The 18,883-nt window shown below is 33.6% G+C and overlaps 4 protein-coding genes across 5 annotated transcripts; 2 read left to right on the top strand and 2 right to left on the bottom strand.

Annotated features, from left to right (window-relative positions):
* Positions 1-909: 909 nt before the first annotated feature.
* On the bottom strand, positions 910-3,038 carry Bora (aurora kinase A activator-like protein bora). 2 transcript variants are annotated; one of them, XM_076897728.1, is made up of 7 exons: positions 2,783-3,038; positions 2,345-2,630; positions 1,920-2,208; positions 1,768-1,853; positions 1,496-1,693; positions 1,203-1,419; positions 910-1,127 (listed from the first exon to the last, which is right to left on the bottom strand). In XM_076897728.1, the coding sequence occupies exons 2-7, from the start codon at positions 2,618-2,620 to the stop codon at positions 925-927; spliced, it is 1,269 nt and encodes a 422-aa protein (XP_076753843.1). In that variant the 5' UTR covers positions 2,621-2,630; positions 2,783-3,038; the 3' UTR covers positions 910-924. The 2 variants fall into 2 exon arrangements, with proteins under 2 accessions (XP_076753843.1, XP_076753844.1); XM_076897729.1 differs by having other exon boundaries at positions 2,345-2,621; positions 2,783-2,847.
* Positions 3,039-3,762: 724 nt separating this feature from the next.
* Positions 3,763-8,851, top strand: LOC143425598 (mediator of RNA polymerase II transcription subunit 25). The gene is made up of 15 exons (XM_076898533.1): positions 3,763-4,136; positions 4,588-4,721; positions 4,811-4,856; positions 4,972-5,099; positions 5,174-5,393; positions 5,469-6,066; positions 6,162-6,538; positions 6,653-6,828; positions 7,020-7,182; positions 7,262-7,450; positions 7,593-7,787; positions 7,979-8,164; positions 8,270-8,329; positions 8,421-8,534; positions 8,624-8,851. The coding sequence occupies exons 2-15, from the start codon at positions 4,600-4,602 to the stop codon at positions 8,765-8,767; spliced, it is 2,718 nt and encodes a 905-aa protein (XP_076754648.1). The 5' UTR covers positions 3,763-4,136; positions 4,588-4,599; the 3' UTR covers positions 8,768-8,851.
* A 755-nt stretch (positions 8,852-9,606) lies between these two features.
* On the top strand, positions 9,607-15,202 carry Pfas (phosphoribosylformylglycinamidine synthase). Its single transcript, XM_076898557.1, has 19 exons — positions 9,607-9,909; positions 9,984-10,125; positions 10,198-10,348; positions 10,429-10,819; positions 10,890-11,002; positions 11,102-11,362; positions 11,445-11,518; positions 11,596-11,752; positions 11,825-12,171; positions 12,322-12,558; positions 12,650-12,775; positions 12,857-13,088; positions 13,160-13,354; positions 13,444-13,709; positions 13,771-13,984; positions 14,064-14,243; positions 14,315-14,476; positions 14,560-14,841; positions 14,936-15,202. Exons 1-19 carry the CDS (start codon positions 9,641-9,643, stop codon positions 15,109-15,111), a joined length of 3,975 nt encoding a protein of 1,324 aa, XP_076754672.1. The 5' UTR covers positions 9,607-9,640; the 3' UTR covers positions 15,112-15,202.
* Positions 15,200-18,687, bottom strand: LOC143425606 (alpha-N-acetylgalactosaminidase). The gene is made up of 8 exons (XM_076898547.1): positions 18,493-18,687; positions 18,080-18,241; positions 16,809-16,983; positions 16,559-16,733; positions 16,318-16,412; positions 15,892-16,251; positions 15,609-15,773; positions 15,200-15,514 (listed from the first exon to the last, which is right to left on the bottom strand). Exons 1-8 carry the CDS (start codon positions 18,588-18,590, stop codon positions 15,329-15,331), a joined length of 1,416 nt encoding a protein of 471 aa, XP_076754662.1. The 5' UTR covers positions 18,591-18,687; the 3' UTR covers positions 15,200-15,328.
* Between the last annotated feature and the right edge of the window lie 196 nt (positions 18,688-18,883).

Here is an 18,883-nt window from a genome sequence, read left to right as displayed (position 1 = left end):
TCTTTCGATCTGTCCGGTTTGGTTAGTAGGATATCGCTTTGGAAGATTCGAAACAATGGCATATCGATGAACTGCAGATCAACGCCTAATTCATTCGGGTAGATTTTGTGCAATCTCTCCGCGTACAAGGCGACAGAGTCGACGAAGACTTCTAGAGTATATAATTTCTCGTCTTTGGTGGAAGTGCAAGTCTTTCGATTTGCGTTCATATTTAGAGCAAGTTTTTTTTTTATTCTTCTTTTTTGTCCTTTGCGAAAGAAATTACCATATAATTATTGAGGTATATTAGGAACACTTGAGAATTTTGCGAATAAAATCAATCGAGATCTGATTAAAGAATTTGAATTGTTTAAAAAATGGCGAAAACAATTGAACTGAAATATTTATAATTCGCCATGCGTTTATTATGATAAACATTCTAAACGGAAACTAGGTTCCGTTAAATTCGTAAATGTTTATTTTATTTCCATGATTAACACAGGTGTTCCATTATTATGTACAATATTTACAACTACCATTATTCTTATTCAAAATGCCTTATATTAAATTATCAATTGTCACTGTATTATTGTCACTGTACTTATTTCTCTTCACTTTAAATTACAATACCTTTCGGTGCGTAAAATATAATATATATTTCAGATATTAAATTTGCGCCGAAATGAATTAAATTATTCAATATTTATTCACAATTATTACTGGGAAACATATTTTGCAGATTACACGACACAACTGGAAAACTAAAAATTATGTTAACCAGTGTACATTAAAATCTACATATATATATAAATTTCAATTATAAAACAAAATACGTCGGTGGGATAAAATCGAATTATATAATTTCTTATAAAATTCTTAAGTAGATCACTTCGTATTTGAAAAAGAAATTCTTAAACAATATGAAGCATCTTTTCCCCTGCATTATTATGACATATTTACAAAATTTATAAAATTAAATTCCGAGGCTGCAGCTTCAAAGTTACATTTAACAGGAGTTGAGTTCTTGACTAGAATTTTTTGTCCTAAGTGAGCGTCAGATTGAATACGCGTGAAATTGCTTTTTAAATTCGGACTAACGTCGACCATTTTTTCAGGTACCTTTGTATCGATTTTATTCAAAAATTCGTCTGAAAAATATTATTGTGTTATTATAAGTAATCGTATATAATATATGAATATATTAATAAGCATAATATGATTACCTGGAGAATGATCGTCACATAATTCTTCATACTGCATATTAGATTTGTCTACGGTCATATCCACAGTAAAATCTAATCGTGCAACTGAACGAGATCTAGACTTTGGACTTTCACACAACATATTTACTGTACTATGAATAGGAGATATATTAGGAGACGATAAATTGCCTGAATTAATTTGCCATGTATTGTAACCACAGTCTCCATCAAGTGAATGCTAAAGAAAGAAAAATCTGCTTAGAAAATGTATGTAAGATTAAAAAGGCATAATTTCTAATTGAATTTTCATTTACCTTCAATGGAGGACCATGAGTTAACATTCCACTTTGTGGAGGACTTGAAGGTAGCATTAGAGATTCATTCATCTTTATCGGTAATAAAGAGACTGAAGTATTTTCTTCATTATCTGCACAATCCTCATGATTAAAGAACAATTTTCGTCTCAACGAGTTGTTACTTGAATTAGCGTCATCATTTTCGATATTTTGCTCCTAAGAAATAAAATAACATATGTTCAGCCATCTCAAATAATAAAGAAGAACGATAATATTAGCTTTGTACCTACTTGAGTGAATGTACAATAAGGTTTTAAAATTTCCATAACATGTGATGGCAATTCAGATGGAAACGTCAATGCTGTTTGACTCCATGCTAAAGAAAAATCAAAATTAATATATAGGAAATACAATGCTTTAATTATTTATAACATATAAATACCGTCTTTCTTTGATTTGGAGGTCTCTGGATTCAAGTCATTCATAATTTTTAAAGGTGTGTCCACTTTAATTTTTGTCTTAATCTTTTTTTTCTTCATCTCCCATGGACTTGGAATTATTGAATTTTCTTTAAAAAAGTGATCAATAGCTTCTTGTACTTTTATTTCAGTCTCTGGATCTGTACAATATATTTCCTGCACAGGGAACTCTTCTATTTTTGCTGGCTTTATTAATGCAAGATCGTCTATGCTCCACGCAAAATCTGGAGATTGCTGAGATGGACTCGAAACCTAGACACATTATCAATAATTAGACAGAATTTTAGTACAAAACCATCAGATAGTAATACATAACATGATTTCATTATCTGGATCGGTTTAAATAATTCAAATCTTAATTTCCTCACTGAACAGACTAAAAGATTACCCGCTTGAACACAGTTGGACTAATTACTGACAAATGCAGTCTATCAGTTATGTTACTCTCGAAAGGGTTTCTTGCTATGAATTTTGTTAAACCTGATGGCGGTGTAATATGACTTGGAAGAACGCTGAAGTTATTCATGCCGTTTCTATACATTGTACGCTTTGAATTACTTTCATATTGCTTTACGGGAGTCTTATATATCACAGGACTCTTAGCTGTCAAATTTTCATGTTCGACTTTGTTCTTAATCGGCGTTGTCCACTTTAATTGCTCCATTCTGATGTAACTATAATAAATTAGCGACTAGTCAAGTATTTATCAAAAACAGTTTTTCCACAATTTTGGGAAAAAACTCTAATCTCAGTAGGTTACTTAGTACGGTTATACTGAACGTAAAAATAAATACTTTTTATTTAAAACTTGGTTTGGTAAACTTACTTTTATTACCGTCAATCTTTTAACGTCTTGTTTCAAATTTGTTTCGCTTTATACGTGGAAATTCGTAAAACCGATACGTAATCCCGTAGGTTTAACTAATAATACTGTTATTTGAATTCTGGTTTTACATGATAACAATTAGATTCCAATCATTTGTAAATTGATATACAATTTAAATTATTTTAAAACAACGAACATAGTCACGTGACCGTATCACGTACGAAGATGATCGAGCACAGATTTTTTAGTGAACAGAATTCCAATGTATGTTGGAATACCAACATTGGCTTAATTAGTATTTCTATGTTTCTATGCTGTAGCTTTGTTACCACAACGAGAAATATTACTATTTAGTTTCGATTAGACAAACTACAAAAGTACGCTGAACTTTCACTTTAAGGCACCAAAACTGGTTGACCTTTTTTCATATTGTCTGATAGTATTCGATGCGTAGAAGATGCAGGTTTTATCTTTAGGATTGACTATCAGTTCAAGTAATTGCAAATTAATACAAGTTGTAGTTAGTACAAATTTACGCGTTTTTAGGGAATTTTTTTAGGCATTTGCTGGGCTAGTTCAATTTCCAATCGTCCCGATGGCGCTTTAAACTGGTGCATACCAATCGGATTACGGATAGAAACCAGTATGTTGTTAATATAGCTTATAAAATATGCTAAAAACATTTTTACACATTTTTATGTAGACATAACTAACGAATCGATGGATTCTTAAAGTTGAAACCTGCATTTTTAGATTCTATGCATCAGAAGGCATGAAAAGGAATCGACAATTTTCGGTCCCGTAAAGTTTATCCGCCATTTTATTAAATTGCATTATATTGAATTATTTTTATCGAGTATATGTATGAAAAGTAAAATAACAAATACTATAATAGTTATATAATAGTAAAATAATAAATGAGTCATTTTTATGGAGTAAAATATTTCTTCTAGATTTTTCCGCTTCTACATTACCAACATGACGCTTGTGACATAAATTTAGAAACTGTTAGTTGAGGAGCTTGAAATGGTTTGTTCTATTCGTTGTTTAAATGTTTTGGTACAAACCATTTAATAATAATAATAATAATAATAATAATAATAATAAGGTATTAAGATAATTGTCAAAGAGGCATTTTATTTAATTAACACTTGCATAAATTATACGTGACGGACGGATGTAACCTGCAAAGCCCTAACGTTAATCGTCGATTACTTGAAATACAATTCACCGTAACCTTTTACGATTACTCGAGATACGATTGACTGTAATATTTTACGAGCTCGAATTTTAATATTATCAATGAGCATAAATTGACGTCCACAGATGTTAATATTTGCCTTGTAAATTCTTTGTAAGTCTCATATTTTACTTTCTATTAATGCAACTTGAAATTAATACAGATATATGTTATGTGTTTTTATACTTGTAATTATATATAGTTGCGGATGTGTATATATATATATCTGTTAATAGTCCGCTGAGTTTTTCTTTAATTGCGGATATATCCGTTAAAAGCTCGGAAGTGTTTAATAAAGTAATTCTTCAACGCATTTACTGTGGACCAATTACAGGTACATCGATATAGGTGCCTTATATTATTCGTCAATCTGACAACTGTTTAATTTTATTATCAATTGATACTGATATTATCGACATTTATTTTATTAAAAGACGCTACCAAGTAGCATTGTCTGCAGTGAATACGTGTTAACACGTTTATGTGTATACATTGTTTGCATGTTATAACTACTCTGCTGTTTATCATATTTCTTTCATGTATTTTTTCTGATGTTATTTCAAAGAGCGGAACAAAAATGGTAGCTGGTCCCACGGAACATGGTATACAAGCGGATGTGATATTTGTCATTGAAGGAACAGCTGTTAACGGAGCCTATCTTAATGATCTGAAAACAAATTATCTTATTCCTACACTTGAGTAAGTAATGCTTACCTATTTAAGTACTGATGTAAAGTTTCTTATGTTTTCTATGAATGACTATTGATCGAAGGTATCCTATTATTTAGGTATTTTAGTCAAGGTGGTATAGAGGATAGAGAATATGTTTCCGAGGTAAAGCAAATAAAGAATGTCTTTTACTTTTAAATACTTGTTTCCTTGTTAATATTCAGTGAAGTTTTGTAAGTAGTATTTTGGTTTTTATACTTAACAAGAAATTTTTTTTTAGCAGAACAGTACAACATTGTATGGAATAGTGGTGTACCATGCTGCCGATTGTTTACCAGCACCATGTACAGAGACTTTTGGGCCATATGCTAATCCTCATAAGTTACTACTTGTTTTAGATAAGTTAGAGTAAGCAAAAAATTCAGTTCCTTACAGAGTTTTAATATTGTTAAAAAATACTGACAATGTTCTTGTTTGAATAGAATGGTTGGAGGGAAGGGAGAATGTTTTGCGAATATTGGAGAAGGTCTTGCAACCGGTTTACAATGTTTTGAAGATCTGCAATTGCGACGCGACCCAAATACTGCATCACAGAAGCACTGTATTTTAATTTGCAACTCTCCTCCATATCAAACAGTCATACAAGAATCATATAAATTTGCTGGCCATACTATAGAACAATTGGCTTCATTATATCAGGAGGTACATTTGAGTGTTTAACAATTTATATAATAATTATAAATTAAACTTACCTTAAATTATATTCTTTTCTTTTAGAGAAATATTAATCTCTCCATTTTATCACCTAGAAAAATACCTGCTTTATTTAAATTATTTGAGAAAGCTGGCGGCGATTTGCAATCATCCCAGACCAAAAACTACGCCAAAGATCCGCGACATTTAGTCCTGTTACGTAATTATAATTTGAAAGAAAGACCCGTTAGTCCTGCAATCAACGGACCCGTTCATAATACGCCCGTTACTGCTGCGCAAATTCCGCTGAGCCCATTGCAGAATGACAGCCCAAATACAAATCAGATTCAACAGAACATCGCTCCACCGACTCAGCCTCAAGGTGCACAGTTCAGAAATCAAACTCCCCAAAATATTCCTTCAGTTCATCAAACGGTGGTACCAATGGCACCTAATATGAACAACGCAAGGCCTCCTTACAATCCCCAAATACCTGCGCCGCCAACTTATCATCCTCCTGGTGCAGCAAGAGCAAATCCTCCAAGATGGTCCAGACCTTTTGTGACACCAGGAACTACTGGTACAGCAAATGCACAAAGTAGTGCTTTAATAGCACAATTAAATCAGCCACCTCCTTCATTGACATTGAATGTAACTGCATTTGGACAAAGGATTGATAGCAGTAAGTCAAAAATACTATTTGACTAGCTTCTGTGTTGATGGATCAGCATTTGCTTAAGAAGCTTAGGTGTCCTTATCCGCGATCTATATTTTCAGTGGCTAGTACCAATGTTATGACTGCCAATGCACAACAGCAGCAACAACAGCAGCAGCAACAACAGCAGCAGCAGCAACAACAGATGTCATCGCTTCAACAACCACAGATGTCGCAACAGCAACAGCAACAGTTACGACTGACAATGCAGTTGCAGCAGCAGCAGCAGCAACAACAGCAACAACAAACTGTCCAACAACAGAATTCAATGCCTATAACGGTACAACAAACACACGGACAGCCTGGATCACAACATACTGTTTCATGCGTCAGTCAGTCTGTGCCTACCCAGGTACCACAAACAGTTACTGCCTCTCAAACACAGGCGCCTGTATCTTCGGTTGCCCAACAGCAACAAATACCACACTCTCAAACACAGGTAATATTTTGAAGTGATACGATTGAACCCCTCAACCTGCAGCAAATAAATTTTGAATAATGAAATCTGAAATGAAAGATAGATACGTGAATTGTATCAATATTATTGTTAAAGGTAACTGCTCCAGTAGGACCAGGGCCGCAAATTGGCGCGTCACGCGAGAGGCAAACAATATGGCAAGGTATTATCGAATGGGTAGAAAAAGCTAAAACGACTGCAGAGGCACCGAAACAGACTAAACACCTTCCGTGTCAAGTTTCCGCGAATTCCAAGGACGGGGATCCAGAATTGTAAGTATTTGTTAATTTTTTTATCGACGTCGTATGATTTGAAAATTACATACCTGTATGTTTATATTTTTTAAGTAATCTAGGAAATTGATACGAAGTATAATCTTTTTTTACAAGGAAACAAAGTTCCTGTTAGAAATTGTTAACGGTAACAATTGATCGTGAAATATTATAAATTGAATGCGTTTTAGGAAAGCTGATACGTGGCCACAGAAGTTGATTATGCAGCTCATGCCTAAGCAATTAATAGGAAATATTGGCGGATCTTATTTGAAAAATTCTAAGTCCGTTCTGTTTCATCCTACACCTTGCGAAGCGTTGGAATCGTTAACAAAAGTTATGAATTCGGGATTTGTTAGTACATCGTGCTTATATATGAATATTTAAGCAAAAATTTATTTAGCTCTAGATAAAAAAGAAAAATATATTTCAGGCAGGTTGTGTTCATTTCACTTTTTTGCAAGCAACCTCAGCTTGTGACATAAAAGTACTTATTCTTCTTTATACGGCGGAAAGAAGAACGTATTTGGGATTTATTCCTAACGATCAGACAGGTTTTGTAGATCGCCTTCGCAAAGTAATTCAGCAGCAAAAAACATCGCACGCAACCTTGAGGCAACAGGTAAGCATAAATTTTTTCCTTAAAAAACAGACTTTTGATCTGAGCAAATAGCTGTATATTTGAAAAAAATTAATCAATATTTATATATTATAATAATCTCGTGGAAGTTTGAAATAAACATTTATAATAACTAAACTTTCAGGCTGGAGCTGCTCAAGCAAATGCAATAGCTGGTCCTATGCCTGCAACAGGTACCTCCCAAGGGGGTATTCTTTTGTCACAAACAAATACTGTAGCTATGGTAGGAGGGCAAATAACTCAGAATGTGGTGTCCACGAATGCTCCACAACAGACATTAACTCCATCTGCTGGCCCTCAGACTCAAATAAATATGCAGGTAAGATATACGATAAAGAATGATACAGCTTAATGAGTTTAAAGTAGAAGTATTTGAGCAATAAAAAGTTCAAATTAGAATTAAATACTATTTACATAGATGCACATAAATGATAATTATGCAAGTATGCAATTAATACAAATATATGATAATTATGAAGTAAAGTTCTCGTTTTATTGATACGACGATAGACTGGTGGTATTACTGGTCCTCAAGTGCCTCCAGCTTCTGCAACGATGGTAGGACAGCAAAGACCACCATTTGATGAAATAGAACTAGCTAGGCATCAAAATTTAATAAAAATTCAACAACTACGGCAAACGTTAGAGGCTGCGCAGCAACAGGAGGCGCAATATAAGTCGCAACTGGAAGTAAACGTAAGCCAATAAAATATAACAAAATACGGAAATACATAAAAAGATTACGAAACACCTGTCTAAAATAAACTTCACAGAATTTACGTAACATAATTAACTTTATAGATTCAACAGAATCTAGAAGTAGCACAGCAACAGGAAATGCAATATAAACAACAGTTGGAGGTGAACTGTTTTTTAAAAAGTTATCATATTATTCTATTGTCTAACCAAACCTGGAGGAAGAAACGAAATAAATAAACGAAATTTGTTACAGGCCCAACAAGCACAGAGAACACTGAACCCAGCTGGAATGACGAATCAACAAGCGAATGCACCCAGATTGATGCAGCCTCTTTCGAATTTAGGTCTCAGACGTTTATTACAACAAGTACGGATTGTCATATACTTGTTACTTTTTAGGTTTCGTACACAGAATTGAAAGGTTCAATTTTTGAATGGAAACTTGTTATTTTGCAGCCACAACCATCGTATAGGCATTTACTTGGTATACAGCAGCAAATGGTCGGTCCTAGGGGGCAAATGACGACAAGGCCCATGGCCCCGGGTAATCCACAAAATCAGCAATTCGAAGACGTTTCTAATTATGATTTTCTCGGCTAGAAGATTTGAGTAAATATCTTTTCTACGAAAATTGTTATAATGTAAATATATACTCGAATAAATTATACATCGCTATATCTACTACATACTATAGATTTTACAGTAGATATTAATTTATTAGGTCTTATTAATGTTTTCTTAATTTAAGACGAATAATATAAATGATGGTTTTCTTCGTCCAAAATTCTTAATTGTTCTGTACATAGATAAGCAATAGTCGTTTTATCGACAGAGTAAAACGCACGTGGTATAAAACGCAGCAAGGTTATGCGTCACTGAATAGTCTCATGGCAACATGTAAGAAAAACTTGTTGCTTCAGAGAATAAAATACAAAAGATTTTTGTTGGATGTTATATTGGTAATACAATAAAGTAGCAAAACGTTATTAGGGTAAGAATAATTTTACTTTAAGTTATTATTTTAGCATATAATTTTTAATTGCATAAAATTAAGAGATTAAAATAATTTAAGTTTTATAATAATTATTATGAAATATGATATATAATTAATTTATTTATTATAAAATTTTGTGGTAAAAAGGAACCTTTAGTATGATTTAATATTTATGTTCTTTCGTACCAGATATCTTTCCTCAATTCATTAAAATTATGCTTTCCTATTTGTTTATTGCTATTACTGTGACGTATAACATAGTGAAGTATATAGTATTTGATTAAAAATAAAAATTCTATCAAGTAAGATGATCTTTCGACCTGGTCTCATGTTTTCCTATATTATTATTATGATACAAGCATCCTATTTCACAATTACTATGCTGATAAATTAAGATAATTTAACGATTTATTTGCTAATCCAGAGTCTTAACTCTATAGGAGGTCTTAAGAGATGTAGTGTTTTTCAGCTATTAAATCATGGATATTATAAGATTCTACAAAGTACCTGGTTTAAAGTTAGGCCAACTGAAAAATAAATATGAGAGTCTTGTTCAAATAACACCTGTGATTAATGGCTTGGAGACCGAATTGTGCTACTACATTGAAATTAAGGAATCTCTGAATAAAGAAGAATTGAAAGTATTAAAGTGGATTTTGGCTTCTACTTTTGAGCCAGATAGCTTGAAGACGTCCAGTGTATTTAATGAAAAATTAAATAACTGCTTTGTCATAGAAATTGGTCCAAGGTAAAGCAATTATAAAAATTGAAAGAATTGTCTAATTATTGAATAATATATCAGTTTTTCTCATGTTATTACAGGCTTAATTTTTCTACAGCATTCTCCAGCAATGCTGTATCTATATGTAGATCTGTGCATTTAAACAAAATAACAAGAATAGAAGTAGCAACTAGATATTATATTAAACACAGCGGAATAATTAATAAAAATGTTGAAGATGCTGTATGTAAAAGTAATTATAAGTATTTATTTTAATGAGTATAATAGTCTGTTATATTAAATTTATATATTTAGATAACTGATGCCCTGCTTGATAAGATGACAGAGTGTAGATACACAAAACCAATACAAACATTCGATCATGGCTTTAGACCAGAGAAGTGGTTCGAGGTTGACATTTTGCAAGAAGGTAGAATGGCATTAGAAAAAGTGAACATGCAACTAGGTACATACTAAGAAGAAAGATACAATATAAAATGAACTCTCTTATTATTTTAGTTAATACATTTTCTAATTTGTGTTTAGGTTTAGCATTCGACAATTGGGACTTGGACTTTTACACAGACTTATTTCTTAACAAATTAAAGCGTAATCCAACTAGCGTTGAATGTTTCGACTTAGCACAGTCTAACAGCGAACACAGCCGTCACTGGTTCTTTAAGGGTGAAATGATCGTCGACGGTGAAGTAATGAAAGAGTCATTAATTGATATGATTATAGGAACACAGAATTACTCGAATCCAAATAATACAATTAAGTTCAGTGATAATAGTAGTGCGATTAAGGGCTATCAGACGAAAGTACTGCGACCAAACGAGACTCACACGTGCAGTCCTTTTCATTTGGCGAGCGTAAATCAAAATCTGATATTTACCGCAGAAACGCACAACTTTCCAACGGGAGTTGCTCCGTTTAGGTAAATACGATAATTTTATATTCTCATGAAATTATTGAGCGCTGTATTTCATAAATCTTACAATTTGCAGCGGAGCTACGACTGGTACCGGCGGAAGATTACGGGATATTCAAGGAATAGGTAGAGGAGGATATTACATTGCTGGTACGGCTGGTTATTCCATTGGTAATTTACATATTCTAGGTTTGTACTTAATATACCTATGTATAACTTGTACAATTCATACTATGTATAACTAAAAGCCAACAAGCTATCCTTACTGAATCGCTAATCTTCCTTTAGGATACGATTTACCATGGGAAGACAAGAATGTCCCATATCCCAATAACATGGCTTCTCCGTTAGAAATCATAATCGAAGCTAGCAATGGAGCATCTGATTACGGCAATAAATTTGGCGAACCAGTTATATCCGGTTTTGTTCGTTCCTTCGGTATGACAGACGAAGGTGGTGTACGACGTGAATGGATAAAACCCATAATGTTCAGCGGAGGCTTGGGTACTATGGACGCTGATATGTCTCAAAAAGTTTCACCGCAAAAAGGTTAATAAAAATTACCATTTAATCTTTAATCTTTATGTATTATTTTTGATTCGGCAATATAAAAATGATTACTGTGCTTCAGGTATGGAAGTCATTAAAATTGGTGGTCCTGTTTATAGAATTGGCGTGGGTGGTGGTTCAGCTAGTTCCATCGAGGTGGTTTGATATTGCAAATCATTACATAAGTATTGTATTTTAACATATTATAAATTGTAAACACGAAGAACTGTTAGGTGCAAGGTGACAACAAATCGGAATTAGACTTTGGAGCGGTGCAGCGAGGTGATCCTGAAATGGAACAGAAATTGAACAGAGTTGTTCGTGCTTGTACCGAAATGGGACAACGAAATCCTATACTTAGTATACACGACCAAGGAGCCGGAGGCAATGGTAAGAGATGCCTTTGGAAAAGTATAACACAATTACAAGCGATAAAATATTATAAATATTACAATATTACAGGTAACGTTTTGAAAGAAATAGTAGAACCCGCTGGTGCTGTGATCTTTGCAAAGGCGTTTGAATTAGGTGATCCGAGCATTAGTACCTTAGAATTATGGGGCGCAGAATATCAAGAAAATGATGCAATTCTTTGCAAACCAGAGGACAGTAATCTACTCAAAGATATAGCGGCGCGAGAAAAGTGTCCTATTAATTTCGTAGGAACAATCACGGGAAATGGGAGAATCATTCTTTCGGAAGAAGACAATTGTGATGCATCGAAATGTTTAAACGAGAATTACGAACATAAAACGAGGCATCCAGTTGACCTAGATTTGGAATTGGTACTTGGAAAAATGCCTCGAAAGGTAAATGCAAAATTCCACAGACCAAATCCACTCTTTATGGGTGAAATATCAAACTTGATCATTTTGCATTTTTCAGGATCATTTAATATATTTTGCGCGACTTTCATCTTCATTTTATACTTAAATAATAATTTTATAATATCCTTGCAGACCTTTAATCTTCAAAGGCAAGCAACTCAACTACCTGTTATTAAATTGCCAGCAAACGTGACTGTGCAAGCTGCTTTGGAAAGGGTTTTACGTTTGCCTTCAGTGGCAAGCAAACGATACTTAACTAACAAAGTGGACCGTTGTGTTACCGGATTAATTGCTCAACAACAGTGTGTTGGTCCTTTGCACACTCCTTTGGCAGATGTTGCTGTAACAGCAATCTCTCATTTCTCCACGGTAAACTAATATATAAATAAAAATCAACAAAGTAAAAACAATATAAATATAAAAAAAAGATACAATAAGTATAATATATTTTATCGTGTAGGTTGGTATTGCAACTTCGATTGGAGAACAGCCAATAAAGGGTCTCGTAAATTCAGCAGCTGGAGCTCGCATGACAGTTGCAGAAGCATTAAGTAACTTAGTATTTGCACACATTTCAAACATACAAGTATTGACTCCTTATCAAAATTAATTCAGCAAAATAAATATATCTTTTGATAAGCATCTCTCTTACGTTTTATGCATGCAGGACGTTAAATGCAGCGGAAATTGGATGTGGGCCGCTAAGTTACCGGGAGAAGGTGCTGCGTTATATGAAGCATGTTCTGCTATGTGTTCAATTATGAAGGAATTAGGAATTGCAATTGATGGAGGAAAGGATTCTCTTAGTATGGCTGCACGAATTGGAAAAGATGTCGTCAAAGCACCGGGAACGCTTGTGGTGTCTTGCTATGCTCCTTGTCCTGATATACGACAGGTAAGTAAAAATATTTCTTAAATGTTTTTACTTAGTTAAAATTTCGTTTGTTTTTTTCTTTTTTATTATAGATAGTTACTCCAGATTTTAAAGCACCTGCAATGGGAAAAACTGGTTACATACTTTTTATTGATTTATCAAACGGACAAAGTCGAATTGGTGGTACAGCTCTGGCTCAAGTCTATAAGTCTCTTGGAAACGAAGTACCAGATGTAGAACGACCTGATATGCTAAGAAATGCTTTCAATGCTATCCAACGTTTAATTGCAGGTGACAAAGACTAGAAGATATTTTTGCCACATGTCTAGAATGACAACCTAATATTTTATTAATATTTTACATATTTTCTGCTACAATAGAGAGGAAAGTATTAGCAGGACATGATATTAGTGATGGTGGACTTATCACGTGCCTCTTGGAAATGTGTTTTGCTGGCATTTCTGGAATTAACATTAACATTTCGCACAAATCAGGAACCCCTATCGAAGTTTTATTCACTGAAGAAATAGGATGGATATTAGAGGTTGATCAACTAAATCATAATTATGTCTTGGATGTGCTTAAGGAGTATAATGTTCCTGTGTATTTAATTGGACGATCAGAAGGCTTTGGGCTGTCATCAAAAGTATGTATTCCATGTATTAAAGTATGTATTACGTGGTTTTACATGTTTTACGTGTTTTTAGGTAAAAATTCGTGTACAAGAGAAGACAGTTTTGGATTCGACAGTGTTGCCGTTAATGAACCTGTGGGAGGAAACCAGTTATCAATTAGAACGCCGACAAACAAATATTGAGTGCGCACTTAAAGAATTCAAAGGGCTGAAAGACAGATCTGCACCAGTTTATAAATTGACATTCAATCCTGATTTTAGAACTACTACAATTTACAATTTGTCTTGTTAGTAAAATTATAATTAGATACGGAATCTGAAAATATATTTTCGCTGAATTGAATTTACATTTTTGGGTTTGTACAGCAAACATTACGGTCGCTGTAATAAGAGAAGAAGGTATTAATGGTGATAGAGAAATGGCGGCGTCATTGATGCAAGCTAATTTCGAAGTTTGGGACGTGACAATGCAAGATTTGTTACAAAATAAAGTTACATTCGATAGATTCAGAGGTGTCGTATTCCCTGGTGGTTTCAGCTATGCAGGTAATAGATTAATTATTATTTCTGAAAAAATAATTACATTTTATAAAATATTAAAAATTAATTTCAAACAGATGTCCTGGGCTCTGCTAAAGGATGGGCAGCGAGTCTTCTATTCCACCCGTCCCTTCAGAAACAATTGAAAGCATTTATGTCTCGTAAAGACACATTCAGCTTAGGTGTTTGCAATGGATGTCAATTAATGTCTTTGTTAGGATTGGTAGGGAATGAAAACGGTATTGATCAATTATACGTAAGAAATATTTATACAGTTATTGCACATAGTGATCATTATTTAAATTGTTTTCTCGTAATACAGGTGATACCGCAAAGTCAGACGTTTTCCTAGATCATAACATGTCAGAAAGATTCGAATGCCGATGGAGTACTGTAAAAATTGAGAAATCACCATCGATTATGTTAAGTGGTATGGAAAACAGCGTTTTGGGTGTATGGATTGCTCACGGTGAAGGAAGGTTTACATTCCGCAACAATGAGATTCTACAAAAACTAAAAAACAGTCATTGCTTGCCTATTAAGTATACAGATGATTATGGCAATCCGACTGAACGATATCCCCTTAATCCTAATGGAAGTACAGGTAATATATATATGTATATTCAACGAATTAAATACTACTTTCATACGATGTAACATTGTAAATACATATATGTAATATTTACAACTTTTTACAGAGGGTATTGCCGGAATTTGTTCCACGGATGGTCGACACTTGGCGATGATGCCACATCCTGAGCGATGTGCACAAATGTGGCAATGGCCTTGGAAACCCACTGATTGGAAGTATACTACATCACCGTGGCAGCGCATCTTTGACAATGCGTATGCTTGGTGCTTATCAAACAATTAATCAAATGATTTTTTGTCATCATTGCAATTAAATATGTAAATAATACATTATATTTTCTATAGTAAACTGTATCACATTGTTTAACAAATTTTTAAGTATTACAAATGATAATTTTCTTTATTTCCTACTCACGTAACAAGGTATGGTAACATTGTTTTGTCAAGTATTACAATTAAATGGTAAATTATACTTAAAATTCGTTAAAACTTATTTCGTGTTATTTAAACGAGTTTTGTCTGACTTTGAACAATTGATTAGGTGTATACTGTGGGAATTGATTTGTGTCAAAAATATCCTTTAAATGTAAATCACACCGTAATATCACAACTCCGGAAGGATTCACCTTAACTTTTATCTTCGTTTGTGGTGTTAGGACACCGTAATTCACATCCTCATATAGATCCTAAAAACATGTAGTTATTTTAAAAAAGAACTACCTGTATATATATATATATATATATATATATATATATATATGTATGTATATAGTGACATACCTCTACACTATACCCTCCAGGATACTGTAATCCCAGTTCTTTTAATGTTACAGATACATCAGATGGTGTACCGTCAGTCCTTCTATTCACGAACGCTATGGCGTACGAGAAGTAATTCTGGTAAACTGGAGATATTGGCCTTGCCCAAATTTCAATACCTTTGTGCTGAAATTATAGTAAAATTCTTAACTATATGACTACGTTTACATCGTCTGAAATTAGTCTAGGATATTACTCAAGCAATTAAGCATTACTTGTGTACGTATAGAAGAAGTTAACTAACTTTGTAAATTCGTCGACCCTGTATACCCAATGGATCCTGGTCAACGGCAATGATTTTCCTATTTTGTAAAATAGCTTTGTACTCTGGTCTGATCGTTCGTAGATCAACGGACATTAATAGAGGTGCTGCTAATATAGCCCATAATGCCATTTGCGTTTTGCTTTGTTCATAGCTTAGGCCAAAATTTCCGACGATTAACATATCCGGATCGTTCCAATGTCCAGGGCCGGCATTCGGAACGATCGCGTCTTGATTGTTTCCATAATAATCTATAATGGTTTCTAGACTGTGCCAAGAATCTTGTATATCGTCGAAGTTCCTCCATAGATTACAGTGTTCTATTATGGAAGTGTAATTTGGCTAAAATTTGGTATAACTTAGAAAAACGTTTTATTTCAGAGCATGTAGAGATTGTGTACTACCAACCTGTAAACCTGCATAAATTTGATAAACTGGCCAACTGCAAGAGTACACCATAGGTCGGCTTGTTTGATTCAAATAGAATCCGAACTCAGGATATCCTATAATTTTTTATTGATTACATATATAGTAATCTTTGAATAAGCATTTAACTCTTTGTGGCTTAATATCCGTTTTATCTACTATAATATTTATATTTGAAAAGTACAAATGTTAGAGCTAAAAAGAGATGGTGTTTTAAATGTACCTCTATCCATTTCAGAAGGATGAGAATAACATCCATCTAACTTTACATAATCAACATCCCATGATGCAAAAGTAAGTGCATCAGTCTCCAAGTAGCCTAATACTCCAGGATAACCACCGCATGTGTAGTTACCATAGTCCTCATAAATTCCGAACTTAAGACCTTTTGAATGAATCTGTATAATGAAAATAGATAAAAGTAAGATTATAACTATTGTGACAAAAAAACTGAATAACAGATTGATGCTTACATAGTTAGCAAGGCTTTTCATGCCATATGGAAACCTCTCCCTGTCTGGCACTAGGTGACCATTAATGTCTCTATCCTTTTCCAGCCAACAATCGTCAATATTGATGTACTCATATCCAACTGCTGCATAGCCTTCTGCTACAACAATGTCTGCCATTGTGCGAAAAAGTCGATCACTATAAGATGTGAAAATAGAATTTTTTGTCAATTTACCAAACAAATCTATTCTTCTTAAATTATAATCTTTATGTTATGGTAAAGTTCTCATTATTTTTTAAATATCTTCCAATCAATGTACATCCACAAGCTATAACGTCTGCCATTGTGTGAAAACGTTGATCACTATAAAGCATGAAAATTCATTTCCTTTTTTTTTATAATTGTACTGAATAAATCATCAATTATAAGCTCTTGTTAAGACAGAAAACATGATTCATTATTTCCAATTAATGTGTAGTCATTATAAAAGATTGATAAAATGATAAGATGATGCTTCATTTTTCATGTATTTGTCTTCTACAAGTAACGAAACCTTGGATTACAATACAAATTTACATAATGGCACAACTCTGAATAAAATTATTAGGAATCACTCTTGAGACTAGATACTGCTGATTCACATGTAGCGTTTACTTAATATCTTGTGAAATATTATGGCTCCATACTTTTTAGTTCATTAATGCAATATTCATTCATTTGTAAAAATGTGAACATGTTCTTCACAATTATTAGTAATTATTGATGAACAAATTGGTAACTTTGAATATCATAGTAATGAAACTAAACTTAGAAAAATTTGCAATTAAAAAATTTAGATTCACACTAGATTAAGAAACTCAAACTGTTAAATCTTCTGTGTAAACTGCTAAGCAGAATTTTCTACCAATGAAAGTGTGAACACAGTTTGATTTTAGCATCTAGTTTTTAAATTTGCATTCTATGTTTCACAAGAAGAAAAAAATACTTAAAAATTTTGATGTTTGTAATCCTTAGAAATCTATATAGAACACTTTTCCATAAATATCAATTAACAATTAAAATTTGTAGCATTAATCTATAGACGTAGAGATACATGTAACAAAGATGCTAATGAAGTTTCACTTTATCATCAAGAATCATATTATGTTACTAAATACGATTTGAAACGAAAGCATGCAACACGTCCATTCTTTTATTGAACATCAAATAAATTGAGTTTACACAAATAAACGTCGGACAAATTGTGTTTAAATTCCAATTTAGAAAGAAAACACAAAAGAATAACACTCTCACCTAATACAATTATCAGGATCATTTTTACAGTCTGTGTTACACCTGAATCGTTCCCAGGAAAGCCAGCCCATGGGTGGTGTTTTCACCAGGCCGTTATCAAGGGCCAATGTCAAATCTGACACTGACACCACCAAACACCATATCCATATTATCTGCAACATTCTACAAAAACGCACGTTTCTTTCTAAACAATACGAAACTTTTTCACCAATTTTCTTAAAGCACAGAACACACTGATTAGAAAAGAATATCCGATTTTACGACTCCGGTAGCATAATTTAACGAAATCTGTGTAGAATTTAGTAAAACGAACAAGTTCCGTCGGAGTCGCAAAGAGATCTGTTCATTAGGAGCAAAGTAAAATCGTCATCCACATCCTGCACGGCTGTTGGCAGACTGATCTGATATAAGACCTCCAAGCTAAGAGTACTTTCACCCAATGCCCCATTTCATTTTTACACACAATCGTCGCCGTTCGGTGGTGTGGGCATTGATTTCCTTTCGTACACATAACGAGAGGTCTCGTGCACTAACGCGCGGATCGCCGTTGTAACTATTACGATACAATTACGCCTACTAAAGACAATCCCAGCTATTTTATCCTGCGAATCTCCTTTGTCTTCGGCTACCTCGAACAACGATCGGTATTGTGTTATCTAAACCTTCGCGACGCGTGTTTTGTAAATACTTTCCTCGTTACTCGGGAATATCGTTTATATGGAACTTTACACACGTTATTTCTCGCTGAAAGCGTTTGCTCTTTGAAAATATGCTGGCTAGATGAGACAGCGACCAAGTTGCTGT

The sequence above is a fragment of the Xylocopa sonorina genome, chromosome 7 (genome assembly GCF_050948175.1).
Source record: "Xylocopa sonorina isolate GNS202 chromosome 7, iyXylSono1_principal, whole genome shotgun sequence".
Classification (NCBI taxonomy): domain Eukaryota; kingdom Metazoa; phylum Arthropoda; class Insecta; order Hymenoptera; family Apidae; genus Xylocopa; species Xylocopa sonorina.
This window is presented reverse-complemented; position numbering and strand designations above follow the sequence as displayed.